We start from the raw sequence: 22,263 nt of genomic DNA, 5'->3' as shown, positions 1-22,263 counted from the left end.
GCATTGTCCCCAATTTCTTGGAATGATGGGTGTTATAAATTCCATATATATATTTTTAAAGGCTTATTTATTTTGAGACAGAGTGCAAGTGGGGAAGGGGCAGAGACAGAGGGAGAGAGAGGGAATCTCAAGCAGTCACCACAATGTCAGTGCAAAGCCCAATGAGGGGCTTGAACCCACAAACGATGATATCATGACCTAAGCCGAAGTTTGACGGTTACTTGACTCAGCCACCTAGGCACCCCATGAATTCCACATATTTTTGATCTCTCACTGGAGTCCATTTTTCTTATGGGTCATTTGTATTTAATTTAGTAAACTGAGAAGAAATAAGTTCACCCTGAAGGTGCAATTTTTGGACTGCAATTTCATATTACACAACATGAAATTTAATATCAAAATGATTCCACCTGTTCAGTGTCCAAGGTCTTTTAACTGAGCCTCAGCAAGAACATGTAGAAGATTTTGCTGCTGCCAGACATAGGCTCTACCCCAAGCAATGAATTCTTACCTAGTTCTGTGCAAGCAGAATGCTTATATAGTAAAATCATGTTCAAAATAACAAAGGAGATTTCAGCAGGAAGAATTAATTATTAATTTAGCCTTTCTGAAATTTGGTTTGTCATTTATTGAAATTTTATTGAAGAGGAATATGCCCATGTTGTTTGAATCTTAAACTTAGATATTAATGGCTTGTAAATATTTGATGTTTTTTGTGATTCACTCATTCCTACAATACAAACTTATTAAGCACCCTACCATGGGCAAAGCTCATTCCCATGCACTGGAGATGGAGTGATGAGCCAGGCATACTCTCCATGATTCTTCCATTTTTACAATACGATTCCCTTTCACCTCAGAAAGAGGAATACCTCTAATCGTTGAGTAAGAGTAGAAGATATTTTTTGAAATATCTGAATCAGCACTGGGTGGTTTTCAGAGTTTTATTTGGGAGCCCTCAAACTTAAACAGAGTATTTATTTAAAATGTTTTGTATATAACTAGAACAGTCATTCACATAGCTCTTCATAAATGCTAAGTACTATACCATGACTCCGAAATGTTTATTCCTTTAGCGTTTCCAATAATTGCATAATCACGGTCTCCATTTTCTAGGTTAGAATACAGAAAGACCTGCACATTAGGAAACTTACTCTAGTTTTATTTTACAAAATGGCTTAGATAGGCTTTAAACATAGACAGTTTATCTACCAGTCCATAATCCAACTGCTATGCCATATTGCTTCCCAGCTTTTCCAAGATAGTTGACCCTGCTTTTATTCTACTGAAAAAAAAATATAATTACTCTTTTAGAAAAGTGTAATCCATATTCAAGTCATGGACTCTTAACATTTTATGGACCTTTGGGATCATAAGCAATGATTTGATCATTTGGACATGGCAGACACCTGAGATTCTGTCTATAGGCCGGCACATGAACAAATTAATAAAGGAACACTTATCTGATTTCTTATTTACAGAACATTGCATCACATATTTAAATGGTTAGATGTATCCAGACAATAGAGAACCCTTTTCCTTTTGTGTATCAGTATTTCCTTATAAAAACATTGTAGTCCTTATTATTTTTTCCAGTTTTGCTTCTTTTTAATAATTTCCAATCTCTCAGTCTGTCAAATTTATTTTTCTTTTCCAGCATATCTGTTATGAAGAACAATTTATATAAATTTGTTATATGAATTTTTGAAATTTAATTTTTATTTTTTGTTTTGATAATTTGAGAGACATTATTTGCATTTATTCTATCATCTCATCTTAAAAGGAAAACATGTAGGTTTTCATATAGTCATATAAAAGGATAACACATCTTAGGGAAAATGATAATTCTTTCATGAAAAATGATTGTTCAGATTTGGTGAAAAGGTGCTCTTGAGTTTGCACAATAAATATTTGTATAAAATCACTGAGGTAAATCTTTAGTCCTTGTTAACTCATTTCTAACTGTTCTAAATTTTCTTTAGAATATATGAATACTTCTGGGGTGCATGGGTGGCTCAGCTGGTTAAGTGTACGACTTTGGCTCAGGTCATGATCTCATAGCTCGTGAGTTCTAGCCCCACGTCAGGCTCTGTGTTGACAGCTCAGAGCCCAGAGCCTGCTTCAGATTCTGTGTCTCCCTTTCTCTCTGCCCCTCCCTCTCTCACGCTCTATCTCCTTCTCTCTCACAAAAAACAAACAAACAAACAAAAAAACCAAAACTTAAAAAATAATATCATTTATGAATACTTCTTATCTTAACACACAAACAGATATTTGGCATGCAGAGAAATATAACAGAAGTACTCTGAGTTAATCTCACTCAGAAATTTGAAACTAAACAGTTTGTGACTATTTACGTTCCATGAAACAGTGTTCATTGTTCGTCTAAGCAGTGGTAATGTCACAAACTGAAGGTGGGATTTGTAAACATTTTAGCAACTCCTGTTATTATTTCTAATCATTTCTAATTCTTTTGGATTCCATATAAATGGAAGCTCGCTGTCAAACAGTGGAACACATAAGGATTTTGTTCACCACATACGTTAATCAAAGGCAAATCCAAATCTTTTTAATTTCAAAGATGTGGGAAATTTAAAAAAAAAGCAGCTCATGTTATTGAGGTTTGATATCTTTGCTTTCACATAGTTGGGATGGATAGATCTGAGGAGTGGCAAGAATTGGGCAGAACAGAGGGTGCGTCACATCCTCATTCTCTTGGTGCTCTCTGTCACCGGATTGGCCTCCTCTCCATATGCAGCGAGGCTGTAAGAAATGAGCAGGCATTGTTTTGGATCAGAGAACCACAGAGGCAGCAGTGGGTGGGTTTGTGGCTCCTACAGGTTTTCCGTGCCACCTGTCCTAAAAATCTAAACAAGAGGCACTGATATTGCCATTTTCACATTTTAGGTGTTGAGGGTGGCACAGATATCACATGACCCTCAGACTTCCTGGGTCAGTTTCATTATGGGAGTATCGTTACGAGATTCCAGCCTGATAATCCTGTATTTAATGTTTGCCTCAATTTTTGAATGCTTGGACAGCTCAATTGACATCTTTCTTTCTTTCTTTCTTTTTTTTTTTTTTTAAAGATTGTCCTCAGGGCAAAGCGTGGTGTCAGTTACATGGGAGATGTAGCAGTGGATGATATTTCCTTTCAAGATTGTTCCCCCCTACTTAGCCCAGACAGAAAGTGTACTGCTCAAGAATTCACGTGTGCAAACAGGCACTGCATTGCAAAGGACAAGCTGTGTGATTTTGTGAATGATTGCGCTGATGATTCAGATGAGTCTCCTTTCATTTGCAGTAAGTGGAAGTTTTCTGTTTCCTTGCTTTTGCCTTTATCTCCTGCAACCTTGCACTGTATGTGGTGTGTTAATTGCTGAAACATAGAAAAAGTATATATGGTTCAGCACCCAGAGCAGGTAAGGTGATTGACCTATTTAAATATGTTTCTTTCTTTCTCTCAGCACTAAATTTAGAACTGTAATTCATTTTAAAATGAGTTGGTGGGGGTGCCTGGGTGGCTCATTCGGTTAAGCGTCTGACTTCTGCTAAGGTCATGATCTCATGGTTCACGAGTTCGAGCCCCTCATCGGGCTCTGTACTGGCAGCTCAGAGCCTGGAGCCTGCCTCGGATTCTGTGTCTCCCTCTCTTCCTGCCCCTCCCCCACTCACTGTCTGTCTCTGTCAAAAACAAACAAAAACATTAAAACAAGTTGGTGGGGGCACCTAGGAGGCTCAGTCGGTTGAGCATCCAACTTCAGCTCAGGTCATTATCTCAGCATTCATAAATTCAAGCCCTGCGTCGGGCTCACTGATGTCAGCACAGATCTTGCTTTAGATCCTCTGTCCCCCTCTCTCTCTGCACCTCCCCACTCATGCTGTGTCTCTTAAAAATAAATAAACATTTAAAAATCGAGTTGGGAGCTTGGTGTGTTTGAGATAACTGGCTATAGACTGGGAAACAAGCATCTTCAAAGACAAACAGAATGGAAACAAATACTTTTCATGTGAAGGCAAGTTTTGGAGAAAAGACAAGCAAAGTGTCCGTCAAAGCCAATTCATGCAGGGCTGACAAGCCTCTATCCTTTGATGCATTTTAGAGTTGTCATTCCTTTATGTAAATTATGAGATGTGATAAATTGTTAAAAAAATAAATACCCAGATAATATATTAGACAAAGTGATCTTCTAAAGGATATACGTATCAATTATATGATATTGTAGGAGACCAACAGCACCTATTAAGATATCCTCAGCTAAATGGGCCATATATGCTCATTTGGGTAAGTCTGTAAATTGTGCAATGCAGTCCAGTGATTACCTCATCTCATTGCAAATGAGCTGAATACAGATTGTCAAAATGAAGGTTGACAAATTATTCTGTTTGTAATAATTTCTGAGCAAGAATATTATAGTTTGAGCCTTTTATTGTTTTGTTTTTGTTTTTGGTCTGTTGAACCAAATCTGGAATATACAGAACAACTTCAGTATAAGAAGAGCTCACATTTGTATAGAACTTTTACATTTCAAAGCCCTTTTATCTACTAATCTCTACCTGATCTTCACAGAAGCCCTGCAGGGTGAGTGGGACACATATTATTAGTGCATTCCATAGATGAAGCTCTTAACAGACGTGGTTATGTTTTGTCAGTTTTAAGACTGATGTTGACAGATTTGGTCATAGAATCAGGTATTTTATGATTCACTTCTTTGTCCAAGCTCCCCTTCCAGCTGTGTGTAAAACCGAACCTTAAAAAGACATATACAAATGTTATACATGTAGAAGTCCTATTTATATCATGTAACTGTTCCTTTAGTTGTGGATTATTTCTTACATCTATTATTACCACAGATGAACCAAGCAAAACTATTTGGTGACTTTTGAATTCTATATTAATATATATCTTTACCTTATAAATATTTTCTGCATATTGAGTTACTTTCTGCATCAGATGCTTTTACATTCTCTTCATTGTAATTTTCATTTCAGTATCACAGAAATCTCTTAGGTTATCAGTCAAATAGAACAGACATTTTGCTTTTGAATTTTATGAGTCATGTGGCAAATGCATCTCTTTCTCAAGATCAAATTTGATGCCATTTTTTAATAGTTAAAGTATCGATTTATTTATGGTTAAGTTTTCCCTGTACTCTGTGTATTTATGTTCTAAGTTTGTAACTATTTCTAGGAATGCTTTATCTGTATTTAGGAAAGGATGCTGATGTACTAAGAGAGTCTGAAAATCTGGGACCTTACTGTCTTGGTAGTGTTTTGTTTTTGTATAGTTGGCACATACTCTTAGATTAGTTTTAGGTGTACAATATAGTGATTCAGCAACTGTGTACAATATGCTGTGCTCACAAGCTACCATCTGTCACCATACAAGGCTGATACAATACCATTGACTATATTCCCTATGCTGTATTTTTCATCCCCATGGCTTATTCCATAATTGGAAGCCTAGGTCTCCCACTCCCCTTCACCCATTTTGCCCCTCCCCCTCCCCTCCTCCCCTCCGGCAACCCTCAGTCTCTTCTCTGTATTTATAGGTTTGATTCTGCTTTCTGTTTGTTTCTTCATTTGTGCTTTAGATTCCACATATAAATGAAACCATACGGTATTTGTCTTTCTCTGACCTATTTCACTTAGCATAATATTGGTAGTCCTTTTGTATGAAAACAAAGAAAAAAGTAATCAAAAGACTTTGGAGGGAAAGTTGTACCAGAAGGTGCTTTTTAGTGAATCGATTGCCAGATCACTCTTGTTAAAAGTTTGAGTGGGGTTACTTATATCAGTAATATTGGAGCATGACGGCTGAATTGCTTCTAGATATTACAGCATATAGAAAAAAAAAAAAGAACGACTTTTTCAGTTCATTAGAACGAATCAACAGCAACAAAAAGTCAGAACAAACCCTAAAAAGAAACCCACATTTTGATATTGGTTCTCATACATTAATATGTTTTTTTAATCTTTATTTATTTATTTTTTTTATTTTTATTTTTTTTTTAAATTTTTTTTTTCAACGTTTATTTATTTTTGGGACAGAGAGAGACAGACCATGAACGGGGGAGGGGCAGAGAGAGAGGGAGACACAGAATCGGAAACAGGCTCCAGGCTCTGAGCCATCAGCCCAGAGCCCGACGCGGGGCTCGAACTCACGGACCGCGAGATCGTGACCTGGCTGAAGTTGGACGCTTAACCGACTGCACCACCCAGGCGCCCCTAATCTTTATTTATTTTTGAGAGAGAGAGAAAAAAAGTGCAAGATGGGGAGGGGCAAGGAGAGAGGGAGACAGCAGATCCTCGGCCCCTGATGTGAGGCTCAAACTCATAAACCCTGACTGAGATCATGGCCCGAGCCCAAGTTGGAAGTCTGACACTTAGCTGACTGAACCACCCAGGCACCCTCATGAGTATGATTTTTCAAATAACATTGTTTATTTTTACTAAGTATTATTTTTTAAGTTTATTTATTTATTTTGAGAGAGACTGAGAAAGAGAGAATCCCAAGCAGGATCTGCACTGTCAGCAGGGAGCCTGATGTGGGACTGGAGCTCACGAAACCAGGAGATCATGACCTGGGCTGAAACTGACTCAGATGCTTAATCAACTGAGCCACCTGGGTGCTCCTATTATGTATTTTTTTAAGTTTATTTAATTTTTTTTTTTTTTAGTCATCGGTACACATGATGTGGGGCCTGAACTCACAATCCCGAGTTGCATATTTTCCCGGCTAAGCCAGCCAGGTGCCCCTTTATTACGTAGTTTTAAAAATTCTCCTAGGGACGCCTGGGTGAGTCATTGGCTTCAGCATTTGACTTTGGCTCTGGTCATGATCTCACAGTTTGTGAGTTTGAGCCCCCCATCAGGCTCTTTGCTGGCAGTGCGGAGCCTGCTTCGGATCCTCTGTCCCTCTCTCTTTCTCCCCGTCCTCTGCTCACAAGAGGAGCTTGTGAGGAGCTCCGCTCTCTCAAAAATAAACAAACATTTAAGAAATTCACCTATATTCCCATTCTACAGGATTACATGTTTTATTTATAGAGTGGCTAGAATATGCTACATGAATTATGAGTTATTATCCTGTGTATAATGTAAACTTTGATGCTTTAATTAGACCCAGGAGAATAGGAAGAAAAAATCTTGACAATTACCATAGCAACTGATTTCAAGAAATTTGGCTGGTAACTAGTCAAATATTTAGCCTGAAATTCCACTGTGTTTGGGGTTTTTAATTGTTGGTTTCTTGAGAATTCTAGGTAAAGACTGATCATATATCATGACTCTAATTTCCAAAGTATCCTTAAGTAGAAGTACACCATGGAGGAATAGTGGAAGGAATTTAAAAACTCTTTTTACAGGAATGGATTATCTCTGATAATGTAATATTTTATATCATTTTATAAAAGAATCCTTTAAAAAACAAAAGCACTTGCTGCTTTAATTTTCTGTAGATTAGTATAGACTCTGAAAAGAAAATTCGGCAGAAAGATGAGAATGTTATTTTTGGCTTTATTATGTAAATAACATGTCTAAAATATGGGATGTGGTCAAAGAAGAAAGTGATTTGTACATCCAACAACTCTAAAATCTTATCTGAACGTATCTTTGCCACTGATATAGATGCACCTTTGGAAAGCAGCCATATTTTTTGTTTCACCATATACTCCAATTAGCATATTTATTGTTCATACACAATTAAGAGGATCTCACGCATACTGGAAATGATTTAATTCTGTACCCTAATTAGTAAGGATGCTGGATATTTAATCAACACAATTAGTAAGTAATCTGAACTTAATGGGCAAATGTAACACTGTATTTACTATCTGCAGATATCGATTGTTTGCAAGCACACACAGAATACTTACCAAAAAAGAGAGATTATATTATTAAACATTAAGGCAATTGCAATTGTTTTAAGTGGATTAAAGTGACATAGACCCTGTCTTTTTAATTAGGCTTGAAATCTATTGGAAAACAAAAGCAGGAAAATACCTATTGGTTGGGACAAACACACTTTTAATAATAACCTATGCTTCCCCTCCAAAAAAAATTACAGTAAAATAAGAAAAGGTTTTAAATAAATAGTAATAATAACAATGCTTAAAAATCTTGTGCCGTTTAGCTAAGCGAGTACTTAAAGGAAAATTTATAGACTCAACTCCTTATATTAGAAACTAATTACCTAATAGTGCAAATTAATGGAATAGAACTTAGTTGTTAAGATGGAGAGGGTTGGAAAAGACATAAAATTTTAAAACCCTGTCAAGAATGATCAAGGGAAGTAGAGAAAACAGAAATAGCAAATAAATTTGAGCATAAATTTATTGAGAAGTTATGTGTCAAGCAGTGGTGAAGACACCTAGTTACATCAGTAAGTAAAACAGACAAAAATCCTTTTCCTCATTTTCTTGATTTAAACAGAAAATGTTCTCCTCCCCTTCCCCCTGCCCCACCGCCACATTTGTGTATAAATGACAGAGTTTGGTGACAAGTTAAAAGGTTTGGTTAAAAGGTGACAAGTGACTTTGGTTAAAAGGTGACAAGTACTTTGAGAAAATACAGTGTGGGCCGCTGGGTGGCTGAATCCCTTGAGCCATCAACTCTTGACTTCAGCTCAGGTCATGATCTCCCAGTCATGGGATCAAGCCCTGTGTAGGGTTTTACACTGAGCTGAGCACGGAGCCTGTTTGGGATTCTGTTTTGCTGCCCCTCCCCCACACTATTCGTTTTCTCTCTCTCTCTCTCTCTCTCTCAAAATAAATAAACTTAAAAAAAAAAAAAACAGAGTAAATTGAGGGACACCATAAATGGAGGGAGTGCAAATTGCAGTATTAAGGAGGTGATAAGAACAGACCTGGATGAAAAATGTACAAGCAAATCTTTGAGGCAGGTCTGGGACTTAGACAATACATGTTCTTTGCCTTTAAAAAAAATTATTATAGCCATCTTAGTGCGTATAAAGGGGAATCCCATTAGGGTTTTGATTTATTTGCCTTTCCCTACTAACTAATAATGTTAAGCATCTTTTCTTGCACTTATTAGCCATTTATATGTCTTTTTGGAGAAATGTCAAAATCCTTTGCCCATCTCTTTAGTGGATTATTTATCTTTTATTGTTGAGTTGTAGGAATTATTTATATATTCTGGATATTAACTTGTTATCAAATACATGATTTGCAAATTTTTTTCTCATTCTGTAGGTTGCCATTTTTATTTTACTTTTTATTTTTAATAGAATTTTTTTTAAAAGCAGTTTGAAATTCACAGCAAATCAGAGCTACCATACACATACAGCCTTGCCCATTATTAGTGTTCCCCACCAGGGTGGTGATTTGTTACAATCAATGAACCTACATCCATGTGTCCCTCACATTCCGTAGTTTACTTCAGGTTCCCTCATGGTAAAAGGATGTTTGATAAATAATGTAGTGCACTCTTATACTCAATTACAAAATAACAGTTTCATTAAAGTCATTACAAGTATTTTTAAACAGATTTTTCCTACTGAATAAAATCATCCTCAAAATACCATTTTTTAGAAATATTATATCAGCATGCAATTTATCTGTTAGAAAATAACCTAAACTCGTCTACTCAAATCTGGGTCTATGGACAAATAAATCTTTTGTTAGAGTTCAGTACCCATCCCAGAATTATAAGTTGCATTGTAACAACATTCTTCGGTGAGTCGTATGTGCATTAAAATTTGAGAAGCGCTAATCTAAACAATACACAATTTTGAAAAAGTTGTCTGATGAAAAGAGAGAACTGTTATTTTCTTATTGACACATGCACACGTATCAGGCTTTTAATCATTGGCAATAACTAGTGTTTTAAAATAAAATAATTTTGTGTATATCTTCTTGATGAATTTAATTGGTACAGTTATATTGAAGTCAGGATTTAGTGGTTATGTATGTATTTGATTACCAGATATAGTTTTTTGGAGATACTAAGAAAAATTTTAAATGACCATTAATTCATTCATTCAGGAATATTTATGTAACATCTATTATGTGCCAGGGTTTGGATGCAGTGAATGATGTAGACAAATTTCCTGCATTGGTTGATGTAGACTAAATGATGAAGACAAATTTCCATTGGTTGGGTGGTCACTCCGGTGGTGCGGAGGGACACAAACAAACGAAATAAGTAAAATGGCACGATTTATTTCATAATGGTAAGTGCTCTAGCAAGATGTTAAATAAAGAAAAGTAGAAAAAATGTCTGGAATGGTGGCTGTAGTTTCAAATAGGGCAGTCAGAGAAGTCCTTATTGAGAAATTAAAATTTGAACAAAGTGAAAAAAATGGTTAAGCTAAGTTATATCAGGTATTTGTGACTGAATTTTTTAAGATAGTCAAAAAATATTTTAGATGTCAGCAGTAATGAAAATAATCCTTTCTATATTTTCACCATGTCAATAGCAATGTCCTTTGATTTCTATAAATGTGTGACTATAATTTCCCAACACACTTAGTTGTCCTTTAGGATTTTGTTTGTTTTGAGTTGACTTATTTATATCCTGACTTCCCTCTCTCATTTGTTATAGCAGAATTCGCACATTTTTGATGAATTTGGGGGGACCAGAGGGTGTGGTTTGATACTCTGATATATGTTTTACTTTTTGCTGACTGTAAGATTATATATAATTGCTTATCTACCATATCCAGTTGAGTGCTCCATACGAAACTTTTTAGCATATCAGAATTTGTGTTCATTGTGGCAAAAATGCAACTCAAAGTGTAGGGTCCCCCAGTAGGAGGGTGACAGTGCAGTAAGGCACATCACTGAAAACCACTGACCTAGACAATTACTTCATTCTTTGTCAGTGATCATATAAAGTCTAAACAAGCACTTTGTAATTAACACTTGTAATTAACACTTGTAATTAAAGCACTTTGTAATTAACAAGCACTTGTAAATTAACACAAATTTACTTTCCATTTGTTTATTTGGTAAACATTGGGTACCACTGATATAAATGGCCCTGGAGCATAAACAAACAAAAACAAGATACAACCTAAATAATTGTGGCACTGCTTGTCTAGTAAAAGAGACAGGTACAAACATTTGCATTATGAATGAGAGTCAGAATAAGTACAAATCACTTTTGGAGGGGATAAGGGGAGGTAATTTAGTTATATATGAAATACTAATCCCAGCTTGACCTTTCAAAAGTAATACATCAGCTTGAAAACAACTAGTGTGTTTTTAGAGACTTTATTAATCATAGATTGTGAATAGCTTTTGGTTTCTTTGGGAGATTATGCGAGAAGCAGGCCAGGTATCATAATGTGTTAAAAAAGCAGGCTTCCTGTGATGTCTTAAGCATCAGAGATTCATTATTGTAGACTGTAGCTGAATGGGGCTCAGAAAGCTCTTGTTTGAAAGCTCTTGTCTTGTTGCATCCACACGACTCCTGAAACAGAATGCTACGGGCACCAGTGACAGTCACAACAAAGTTTATTACAATGAGAGGCAAGGCCGACCAATAGGGACCAACACTCTTGATAAGAGGGCGGCCCCGAACAGCCGGGGTACAGAGTTTTTATAGCTCATCACATCGTTTTGTCATCACCTGGAAACAGAACAAAGAAACAGTTTCCAGATGAGTCAGAAACAGTTGCCAGATGAGTTAGAAACAGTTGCCTAATGAGGTGTTTATTTTAGACTTTCTGCCTCTAAGTTGCAACCAGTGGATCTCCTTGACCCTGCCTCTGATGCTCTTTTCTTTGAACTTTTGTTTCCTAATTGGTGAAGCCTAATTTACAAGAGTAAAGCAAGGCTGTTATCTCTTAACCTTCAGTATCAACACAAAGCTGTTATTTTTCAAGCTAAGCATTAGCCCTACACTACAATCCCTACAGTCTTTCTAAAGTCTAACCCTTACAGTCTTTCCAAAATTATCGATACTGGTCCCTGCTCTCACTATCCCAGTGTTTTAAGAGACGTGTTAGGGTAGTATTTTTTATATTTTGAAATCAAGTAGTTATCAAAAACAATTTCTGTGTTAGGAGCATTGTTCAATCAATTTGTGCATTGCAAATTTTCAAAAGGTTGGTACTATCAATAAAATTTTCTAAATTGTCCCCCAAACCCTTTTTGTATGGGAACAAATATATTCTGTACTGAACATTTGTTTTGTGAAACAGTCTGGAAAATTTTTCTTAGAGAATTTATTATTATTACTTGATAGAATACGGAAATACAAAGGAAGTTAAATTGCTAGTGATGTCATCCAATGAAAATTGGAAAATGATGTTTTTTTAACTTTGAATTTTGAAGTAATTATAAACTCATAGGAAGTTACAAAGATAGTAGTGAGAAATCTTGTGTACCCTTCTTGCATTTCCCTCAATGCTACTATAATATTAAAACTGGGAAACTGACATTGGTTTCATATGCGTGTGTAAATTCTATGGAAATGTATTACATGAGTAAATTCATGTAAGCATTACCACAATCAAGATATCCCATATTCATTAAAAAAAGATACTCCATCTTCATAAAGATCTTCCTTGAGCTACTCGCTCATAGTTATACTTACTTCTCCCACCTCCAGCCTTGGGAAACTACTACTTTGTTACCCATTTTTATGTTTTGTCATTTTGAGAAGGTTATGTAAATGGAGCCATACAGTAGGTGTCCTTTTGAAACTTTTTTTTCCATTCAGCATAACCTCTTGTGATCAGTCAAAATTGTATGTATAAGTCATTTTTTATTTTATTATTATTTTTTTTGGTACCGAGTCATGTCTTGTGGCATGGATGTACTATTTTTCAGAGCAGCTGTGTTATTTTACATTACCACCAACAATGCATGAGAGATGCAGTTTATATGGTTCTTTGTGAGTATTTAATATCTTAACTATTTTTATTTTCGCTCGCTTTCTGGTGTGGAGTAATAATACCTAATCGTGGTTTTAATATGCACTTTTGTGACAGCTAGTGATGTTGAATGTATTCTTGTAGGTTTCTTTGCCATCTATATATCATCTTTGGTGAAATGTTTCCTCATGTCTTTTGCCTGTTTTCTAATTTAACTTTTTGAAATTGTTGAGTTTTGAAGGTTTTATAAATATAGATATAAGTCCTTTGACAGATAAGTGAGTGGCAAATCTTTCCCCCAGGTTTTAAATTGTCTTTTCATAGTCTTAATAGGAAAAGAGCAAATGTTTATTTTTATTTTGGTATAACCCTTAGATCTTTTCTTTTAGAGATCATGATTTTGATAACGTATCTGAAAATACAAAGTCTGAAATCTCTAATTTTTTTCTGTATTTTGTTCTAAAACTCATATAGCATTATATTTTATATTTAAATTTATGACTTATGTTTTAAATTTTTATTTAAGGTGTGAGGTTTAGGTCAAGATATTTTCCCCCTATGACTATCTAATTCCTGCATCATGAATGATAAGACTGTTCTCCCTTCATTTTAGTGTTTTTGTACTTTGGCCAAGTATTGGCTGTACTTGTGTAAAGCTATGTCTGGGTTCTCTATTCAGTTTTACTGATCCAGGCATCTATTCCTCCATCATTACTACAGTCTTGTTAACTAAAGCTAGCTATATAATTTTGAAATTGGGTAGAGTGATTCCTCCTAATATTCCTCTTTTTCAAAATAATGTTACTCTAGTTCCTTTGACTTTTCATAAAAATTTTAGAAAAATCCTGTTCTATACAAATAAAATTTTGTTTAGCTTCATAAAAATTTCATGAAGCACATATATCAACTTGGGGATACTTACATACTTTATATGTTGAGTCTTCCAGTCCTTGAGCACAGTATGTATGTATGTCTCTTCATCGTTTAGATTTCTTTTTCTTTCTTTCATCAGTGTTTGGTAGTTTTCATCTTAAAAGTCCCACACATACTGTTGAGGAGTAAGAATTTCCTCTGCCTTTCAAGGTTCTTTTGCTGGACCAAGAATCAAATTGACATGAGGCAGATTAACAGGAGAAAATTTTTGTTGTGTATGTACAATCAACACAGACATGGAAATTCCAAAAACAGAGAGGCAACATGATGCTTCGGTGAGCTAAGGAGATGGATAGAGGTTTGAGGTTGCAAAGGTGAGAAAGAACATTAGCAGGAAAGTGGGAGAAGATGTTTGGAAAGCAAAGGTTGCCCTATTATGTAGGCGAGTTTCTTAGGGAAGGAGGAATCTCTGTTTATAGCTGTCTTCATAGAACAAGCAGGCAATTGAGGGGCAAGAGGTAAAGAGCGTTCCCTGAATCTGCTGGGTTTTTGCTTTTAATGCAAAATAATTTTCCTGCCAGAGTGGCCCAACTTGGGGTGACTTATCCTTGTCCTCTTTATAAAATATACACCCAAATATTTCATTTTTTGAAGGATTATAAATGCTATCACATTTTTTGTTTTTTATTTATTTTTGAGAGAGAGAGTGTGAGTGTGCATAGGAGTGAGAGCCAGGGAGAGGCAGAGAGAGAGAGGAGACAGAGGATTCAAAGCAGGCTTGATGGACCGAGCCCCCAGGTGCCCAAAGGCTATTACATTTTTTTTTTAAATTTATTTTTGGGACAGAGAGAGACAGAGCATGAACGGGGGAGGGGCAGAGAGAGAGGGAGACACAGAAGCGGAAACAGGCTCCAGGCTCCGAGCCATCAGCCCAGAGCCCGACGCGGGGCTCAAACTCACGGACCGCGAGATCGTGACCTGAGCTGAAGTCAGACGCTTAACGGACTGCGCCACCCAGGCGCCCCAAGGCTATTACATTTTTAATTTTGGTTTCTATGGGTTCATTGTTGGTACATAAAAATACAACTAATTTTGTATATTGAACTTGTATCCTGCAACCTTGCTGACTCATTTATTAGCTTTCAGAGTTTTACAATACATTCTTTAGATTTCCTCTGTAGACATATCATCTGAAAATTGGGACTGTTGGAAGTCTTCCTTTCTGGTCTTTGTACCTTGAAGATTTGGTATAAATGTCCAGTGATTAATCTGAGCCTAGAGATTTCTTTTTCAGGGATTTTTAAATTATGAGTTCAGTTTCCTTTATAGTTATGAATTTGTGCAAATTATTTTGTATTGGCCAAGTCTGTGCTTTGCAAAGCATGGGTCCATTTCATGTCAGTTGTCAAGTGTGCATGTAGAGTTGTTTATATCATTGTTGTGTTATCTTTTTGATGCCCACAAGGTTTGATATATCCTGTTTCATTCCTACTATAAGTGACTTATGTCTTCTTTCTCTTTGCTTTGCTAATCATTTTTTTAATTGAAAATGCCAATTAATTCAAGAGGAGACATAGCTACTAACCCTTTTATAAACACAACATAAGTAATTTGTCAAAATATGATTCAAAGTTCAAGTAGTTGAATTATAAAAACAAAGAATCTTAGAATTTGAGAGGGTAAAAGAAGTTAGTCCAACCTCTTTGGAATAGGATCTAACACTAAGACTTCTGCTAAGGGCTCATTTTTCTCAATTACAATTAGTCCTATATTTCCATCCTAGCACATATCACACTCTATTAAAATGTGAGAGAAATCCACTAGGACATGTTTCTTGGTGGATCAGCCCAACGTTTAAATTGCTACTGCTAGTGATAAATGAATTACCAACGAATAAAGGAATCATTTCTATAACTTCCCCAACCTGGCAAAGTAGGCGGGAAGGAAGATTCACCCAATTCCTGCTTAAATGCTTTCATACGAAATAGTACACTACCTCTTGTCATCTAAAGGAATCCCTTGTCATAATGTTTTTCCTAATATTGAATCAGTATTTCCATATTTGCACAGTATGGGTTTTTAATGATAATCTTTCTTATTACTTGTAATTCTCTATGATAAAACTTTAAGAATTGGCAACAGATACCATTGATTCTGCACATCTTATTCTTCTTTCTGATGTTTGTAGTCCTAGTGTCTGTATAAATATTCTTGAATTCTTTAATAACATCATATATGCATGATTTTAGAGCTCTACTCTCTGGCCTTCCTCTTAATGTATGGTTTCAATTCTCAAATTTTCCCTTAAACATGAGAATTAAGTATTCAGAAAATACCACAGTACTCTAATTAGAATTAGACCATCACAAAAATATTCAGTATCCCCCTTGTTTCATCTACTGTAACAGATTCATACAGCCTAGGAATTTTAGGAGTTTAGTTTTTATTCTTTTAGTTAGTCTTATGTTGATCATGACTAAGAACAATGAGCAGGAAGTTTCATGAATAAATAACAAATAAGGAAGATTCCAAATAGTAAGAATTACAAAGATAGTAGGAAAGACCCAAAGGAAAGAAAGATCACCTGGTGAGTTTGTGGAATAGAAATCTTGGCATATGGAGCATTTAGATTAAGAGGGGGAAATGGCTAGAAATGAGTTCAGAGAGACAAGGAGGGGAATCTGGTAGTCCACTTTAAGAAATTTGTGTTTTAACTTGGAGTAACAGAAAGTCATTTTAGGATATTAAATAGGGAAATAATATAATAAAATTTAGTGTTTAGAAAAATCACTCTGACAGCAGTGTAGTTGACAGTAATTATGAAGGCATGGGGATTAGTCAGGAAACTCTATTAGTATTCCATTAAAGAGATAATAGTCTCAGGGTACATTCAATGAAGATGGAAAGAAGTGAATACATGTTTAGAAGAGAAAAATCTATAAATGTGATTGTTAACTGTGGAGGATTTCTGGGTTGGATAAGTGAGTAACTGGAAGTTTCATTTACTCTTCTTAATTAATCAAACAAGGGAATGAGGTGATTTTAAAGTACATTATTTCACTTTTTGATTTGTCTAGTTTGAGATGTGTGTGGGCCTTCCAAATGGAGATCTGTCCAATAAACAGATGGCTAAATAGATCTTAAGCTTGGGAAGGCATTTCTGCAGCAGACATAAAATTGGGAACCATCAATATATGATGGTAATTAACATAATCAAATGGATAATATCACATAAGGAGGGTATGTACAATGTGAAGAGAAGAAATTGCATAGGATCAAACCCTGAATATACCAATATTTATGAGGAAGAATCTTATAAGAGAGACAGAGAAAGGAAGTAACTAGAAGGAAAAGGAAAGAAAAAAACCCAGATCCTGGTGTCATAGAAGACAAGGAAAGTTATAATTCTGAAAGGAAAAAGTGGGTAACATTATCAAAGATGCAAACATCAAATAAGTACTGAAAAATCTCTGTTAGATTTAATAATAAGTGGGTAATTGGCAATCACCAAGTGTCATTTTCAGAAAGTGATAGAAATATGGGTTTGGAAATTACTGTTAACATGCAGTGGTTTTAAGTCTATTCCCCACCTGCAGTCATTCTGGATGATACCTATCTCATCCATTTACATTTAAACTGAAAAGTAGGAATTGCCACGTATTGATATTAAAATTCCATTATCAAAGTTTCTACCAATCATTGAGCCTATCCAAACTCATATAATCAGTGTAAACAGACAATCTAGTTGAATGGTTATATACCTTCCCCATATCTTCATTCTATCATCAATCAATTTATTCCAGTTATATTAAGAAATAATTGACTTACATCATTTTTGTAAGTTTAGTGTGTACAGTATGATGGTTTTATTTACATATATTGTGAAATGATACCACAACAGTTTCAGCTAACATATATCTTCTTATTTTATTTTATTGAAATGTTTATTTTTGAGACAGTAGGAAAGGAAGAGGGAGTGGGGGGAGGGGCAGATAGAGGGAGACAGAGGATCTGAAGCAGGCTTTATGCTGACAGCAGAGAGCTCAATGTGAGGCTTGAACTCCTGAACAGTGACATCATGACCTGAGCTGAAGTTAGATGCTTAACCGACTGAGCCACCCAGGCACTCCTGTTTTGATATCTTTTGATGTCAATATGCTTTAACAACTTTTCATTTTCTTTTGTGTTTTTACCACAGAATTTTGTTTGTGGTTACCATAGGGCTTACATAAAATTTCTTAAATTTTAGCACCTTATTTTAAACTGAAAACAACTTAACTTTTATATTAGTAAATTTTACACTTTTGATTCCCCCCCCAAATTTTTAAAAAATGTTTATTTATTTTTGAGAGAGCTAGAGAGAACAAGCAGGGGATGGGCAGAGAGAGAGAGGGAGAGAGGGAATTCAGGGCAGAGCCCAATGCAGGGCTCAGCCCACCAACTATGAGATCATGCCTTGAGCCAAAATCAAGAGTTGAATGCTCAGCCAGCTGAGCCACACAGGTGCTCCCTCCCCTTACATTTTCAAATCATTTATGTCATAATTTACATGTTTTAAAAATATTATGAAAGGAATAACATATTATGATAGTTATCATGATTTCATTATATTTTATAAACTTCTAAACTAGAATTGTAAATGAATTATGCATCATTATTAGCATATTGCATAATCTAACTATAATTACATTGTTAACATTACCAGTGAGATTCACCTTTTATGTTTTGTGTTTTTGTTATTAATTAGCTTTCTTTTACTTCCACTCAACTCCCTTTAACATTTCTTGTAAAGCAGGTCTGGTGGCAATATACTCCATCACATTTTGTTTGTTTGGGAAAATCTTTGTCCCTCCTTCATTTCTGAAGGACAGATTTGCTGGGTATAGAATTATTTGTTGACAGTTATTATTATATTTTTTTCCAAAATGTTAACATATGTTATCCCATTCTCTCCTAGCCTGAATAGTCTGTGTTGAGAAATACACCAAAGTCTTATGTAGATTCCCTTGTTTATAGCTTTTCTGTATTCTCTTACTGCTCTTAAAATTTTTTCTTTGTGTTTGACTTCTGACAATTATAATTAAACTGTGTCTCAGTCTTGCCCTATTAAGGTCCAATGTATTCACAGTCCTTTGGGTGTTATGAATCTGTATGATCATTTCTCTCCCAAGCCTGGGAAGTTTTCAGCCATTAATGCTTTAAATATACGTTCTGGTTTTTTTTCTTTATCTTCTTTTTCTGGAATTCCCACAATGTACATACTGTTTCTTTTCAATGTGTTCCGTATTTCCATAGACTTCCATCACTCTTTTTCATTTTTTTCTTCTTTCTCTTTTGACTGAATAATTTCTACTGTCTTATTCTCCAGGTGGCTGATTCTTTCTTCTGAATGATTGAATATATTTGAAACTCTAAATTGAATTGTTCAATTCAGTTATTGTATTTTTCAACTATAGAATTTGTATGTGTGTGAGACTGCTGTTCTTTCTCTGTTGAACACCTCATTTTTGTTCATGCATTGTTCTCCAAATCTTGTTTAGTTATTGCCTGTGTTTTTGTATAGTTCATTAAACTTTCTTAAAGAATACAGAACATAATGTAGGATTAAGTGGAAAATTTTAATATACCTAACCAAAAAATAAGCCTGATTAGATGAAAAGGATCTGTCAAAAATTAACTGTTTGTAAAAAATATAAAACATTTCTAAGGAGCATGACATAACTCAAATTTGCTATAATGTGCCATCTACAATTTCAGCGTATAAGTAAAAAGAAAAAAAATTACACATGTCAAGAAACAGGAAAATTAACATACATTTGAGAGAACAAAAATAATCAATAGAAATTGAACCTAAGATAATGGAAAACTTAGATTTAATAAACAAGGGATTTAAAGCAGGGATTACAAATGTCTTTGAAGATTTAAATAAGAATATAGCTGTAATAAACAAACAGATTTGGAGGACCTCAGTGGAGAAATGAAAATGAAGAATGAGGAGAAGAAAAAGAGGGTGAGGAAGAAGGAAGAGGAGGAGGTAAAGGAAAAAGGAAGAATACTAAAATAAATAAACAAAGGGAACTTCTAGGGTTAAAAAATGCATTATCTAAAATAAAATTTGCTGGATGGACTTAGTCATACATAGACAACAGAAGAAAGATCATTGAACTTGAAGACAGATCTAATTAGAAGTTATCTAATTAAGAAGACAAAAAAAGAAAATAAACTGATCAATGCCTTAGTGATCTACACAACTCCATCATATATTCTTATGTACATGTACATGAAACAACAGAAGGGAATGAGGAAAAATGAGGCAGCAAAATATTTGAACAAATAATTATCAAAATCTTTCCAAATTTGTGGAAAACATCACCTTAAAGTGATTAGGATGATCAAGACAACATAAATGAAAATTGGTACATCTTGGTACCTCCTAATTCACTGATAAAAATTTATTTTAAATGAAGAGAATATCTTGGAAGACATCAGAAAAATAATTCATATATAATCTAACAATCCTATGATTGAAAGCTTCTCATCAGAAAAACCCACACAAAAAAGGCCTAATTATATTGGAAGAATGACTTTAAATACTCAAATGGGGGAAGAGGAAAGGACGTACCAACATAGAGTTTTGTATCTACAGAAAACATCCTTCAATAATGAAGACATAGTGAAGACGTTTTTTTAAAGACATTTTAAAATAAATAAACAGCAAGAGATATCAGCATTCATTGTAAAAGATGTTAAAGGACGTGTTTATGGCTAAAAGTTGCAGATTGAAACTTGAATCTTCAGCAAGGAATGAAGAAAAATATAAATAATAATTATGTGGGTGAATATACAAGACCACATGTTCTCTTTTCCTAACTTCTTTAAGAGGTATGTGACTTTTCTAAATAAAACATACATATTTTGTAGCTTTTATATTCCAGTGCAGATAAATATGACAAAAATTGCTCATGGAACAGGAAGTGAGTGGAATTAAAATGTACCAAGGTTTTTAAATTTTGTATGAAGAACAGTATGAACTCTAGATAGTGATGGTAAAGTATGCACATGCAATCACTCGACCAACACTAAACTGTAAAGAGATACAGATAAAAACCAAATAGAAGAATTAAAATGGAGAATGAAGAATTAAAATTAAAAACACAGGAGAAATAGAATAATAAAAAACAAATTTGAAAATGTTTTTAAATACAAAAATATAATAAAATGAAAGATAAATCTTTCTATAACATTAATTATATCAAATGCAACTAGTCTGATCATACCAATTAAAGTGTAAACATTTCTGATTGGTTAAAAAAGCATGATACAACTCTTTGATAAATATTTTTCTAACCTTTTACTTTCAAACTATCACTGAATTTATATTTGAAATGGCTCTGGGGGTGCCTGGGTGGCTCAGTCAGTAAGCATATGACTTGATTTTGGCTCAGGTCAGAATCTCATGGTTCATGGGATTGAATCTTGCATTGGGCTCTGTGCTGGCAGTGCAGAGCCTGCTTGGGATTCTCTCTCTCCTCTCTCTGCCCATCCCTTCCCCACTCTCTCTCAGAGATTTATTATGAGAACAAAAGAAATAAATAAGTAAATAAATAAATACATAAATAAATAAATAAATAAATAAATTGTCCTGTTACGAATAGTGAATATAATATATATAGAGTATCCAAATTGATATACAAGTTTTGAAACATTACAAATAGTAAAAGGAAAATTGTATTATCACAAAGTAATTATCAAGTTATGTCAGAAATGTGCATGTATAATAGAGTTTCAAAATGCATGAAATAAAATACAAAAGAATTAACATAAAAATAGAAATATTCACAAGTATAGTCATATCACAATCATAATCTCTGTTAATCTTATAACTATGAAAAATATTCACTGTGTTAACACGAATACCACAGATATAATCATGGGTCCTTCTCAGTACATCATATCAGGAGTTAGGATATTGATATGTCACAGTATTCTTGATGTTTACTTTGAACACCTGCTACCAGAACTTTCAGGACAGTTGTTGAATAAAAGGGGTGCTTTTGGACTACCTTACCCTATTTCCAGTCTTAGGGTGAAATTATTCAATATTCCACATTTAAATATGACATGACCTGTATGTTTTTCACAGGTCACTTTTTTCAGTTTGAGGGAGCTCCCTTCTATAGTTTGTTTACATCAAGTTTTGCATTAAGAAGTCTTGAATTTTATCAGTGCCTTTCCTGCATCTAGATGAAGACATCATATGATATTTTTTCCTTTTGTGTTAAGGTGATGAATTACATTATTTGATTTTTGAGCAGTAAGTCAAACACTTTATTGATAAAATGTATTGTTAAAGATTTTGCACCTATGTTTGTGGGCGATATTGTTCTCTAAATTTCTCTTCTAGTAGTTGATTGTCTGGCTTTGGTATTGGTATTATACTGGCTTCATAAAGAGAGTTGAGAAGAGTTCTCTTTTCCTTATGTCCTGAGAGTTTGTGTCAGTTGGTACCATTTCATCGTTAAATGTTTGGTAGATTTTACCCATCAAGCCAT

General features: G+C 34.7%; 1 protein-coding gene across 1 annotated transcript in view; it reads left to right on the top strand.

Moving 5' to 3' along the window:
- MALRD1 (MAM and LDL receptor class A domain containing 1) overlaps positions 1-22,263 on the top strand; it is a 747,899-nt gene that overhangs the window by 285,244 nt on the left and 440,392 nt on the right. Inside the window, exon 21 of the mRNA XM_040451270.1 lies at positions 3,090-3,303. Within this exon, the coding sequence (XP_040307204.1) occupies positions 3,090-3,303 (214 nt within the window). The remainder of the gene's footprint in view (positions 1-3,089; positions 3,304-22,263) is intronic.

This window comes from Herpailurus yagouaroundi, unplaced genomic scaffold (assembly GCF_014898765.1).
Source record: "Herpailurus yagouaroundi ecotype Mexico unplaced genomic scaffold, PumYag 203, whole genome shotgun sequence".
NCBI lineage: Eukaryota > Metazoa > Chordata > Mammalia > Carnivora > Felidae > Herpailurus > Herpailurus yagouaroundi.
The sequence above is the reverse complement of the archived record's forward strand: the minus strand, read 5'-3'. Positions and strand labels throughout refer to the sequence as shown.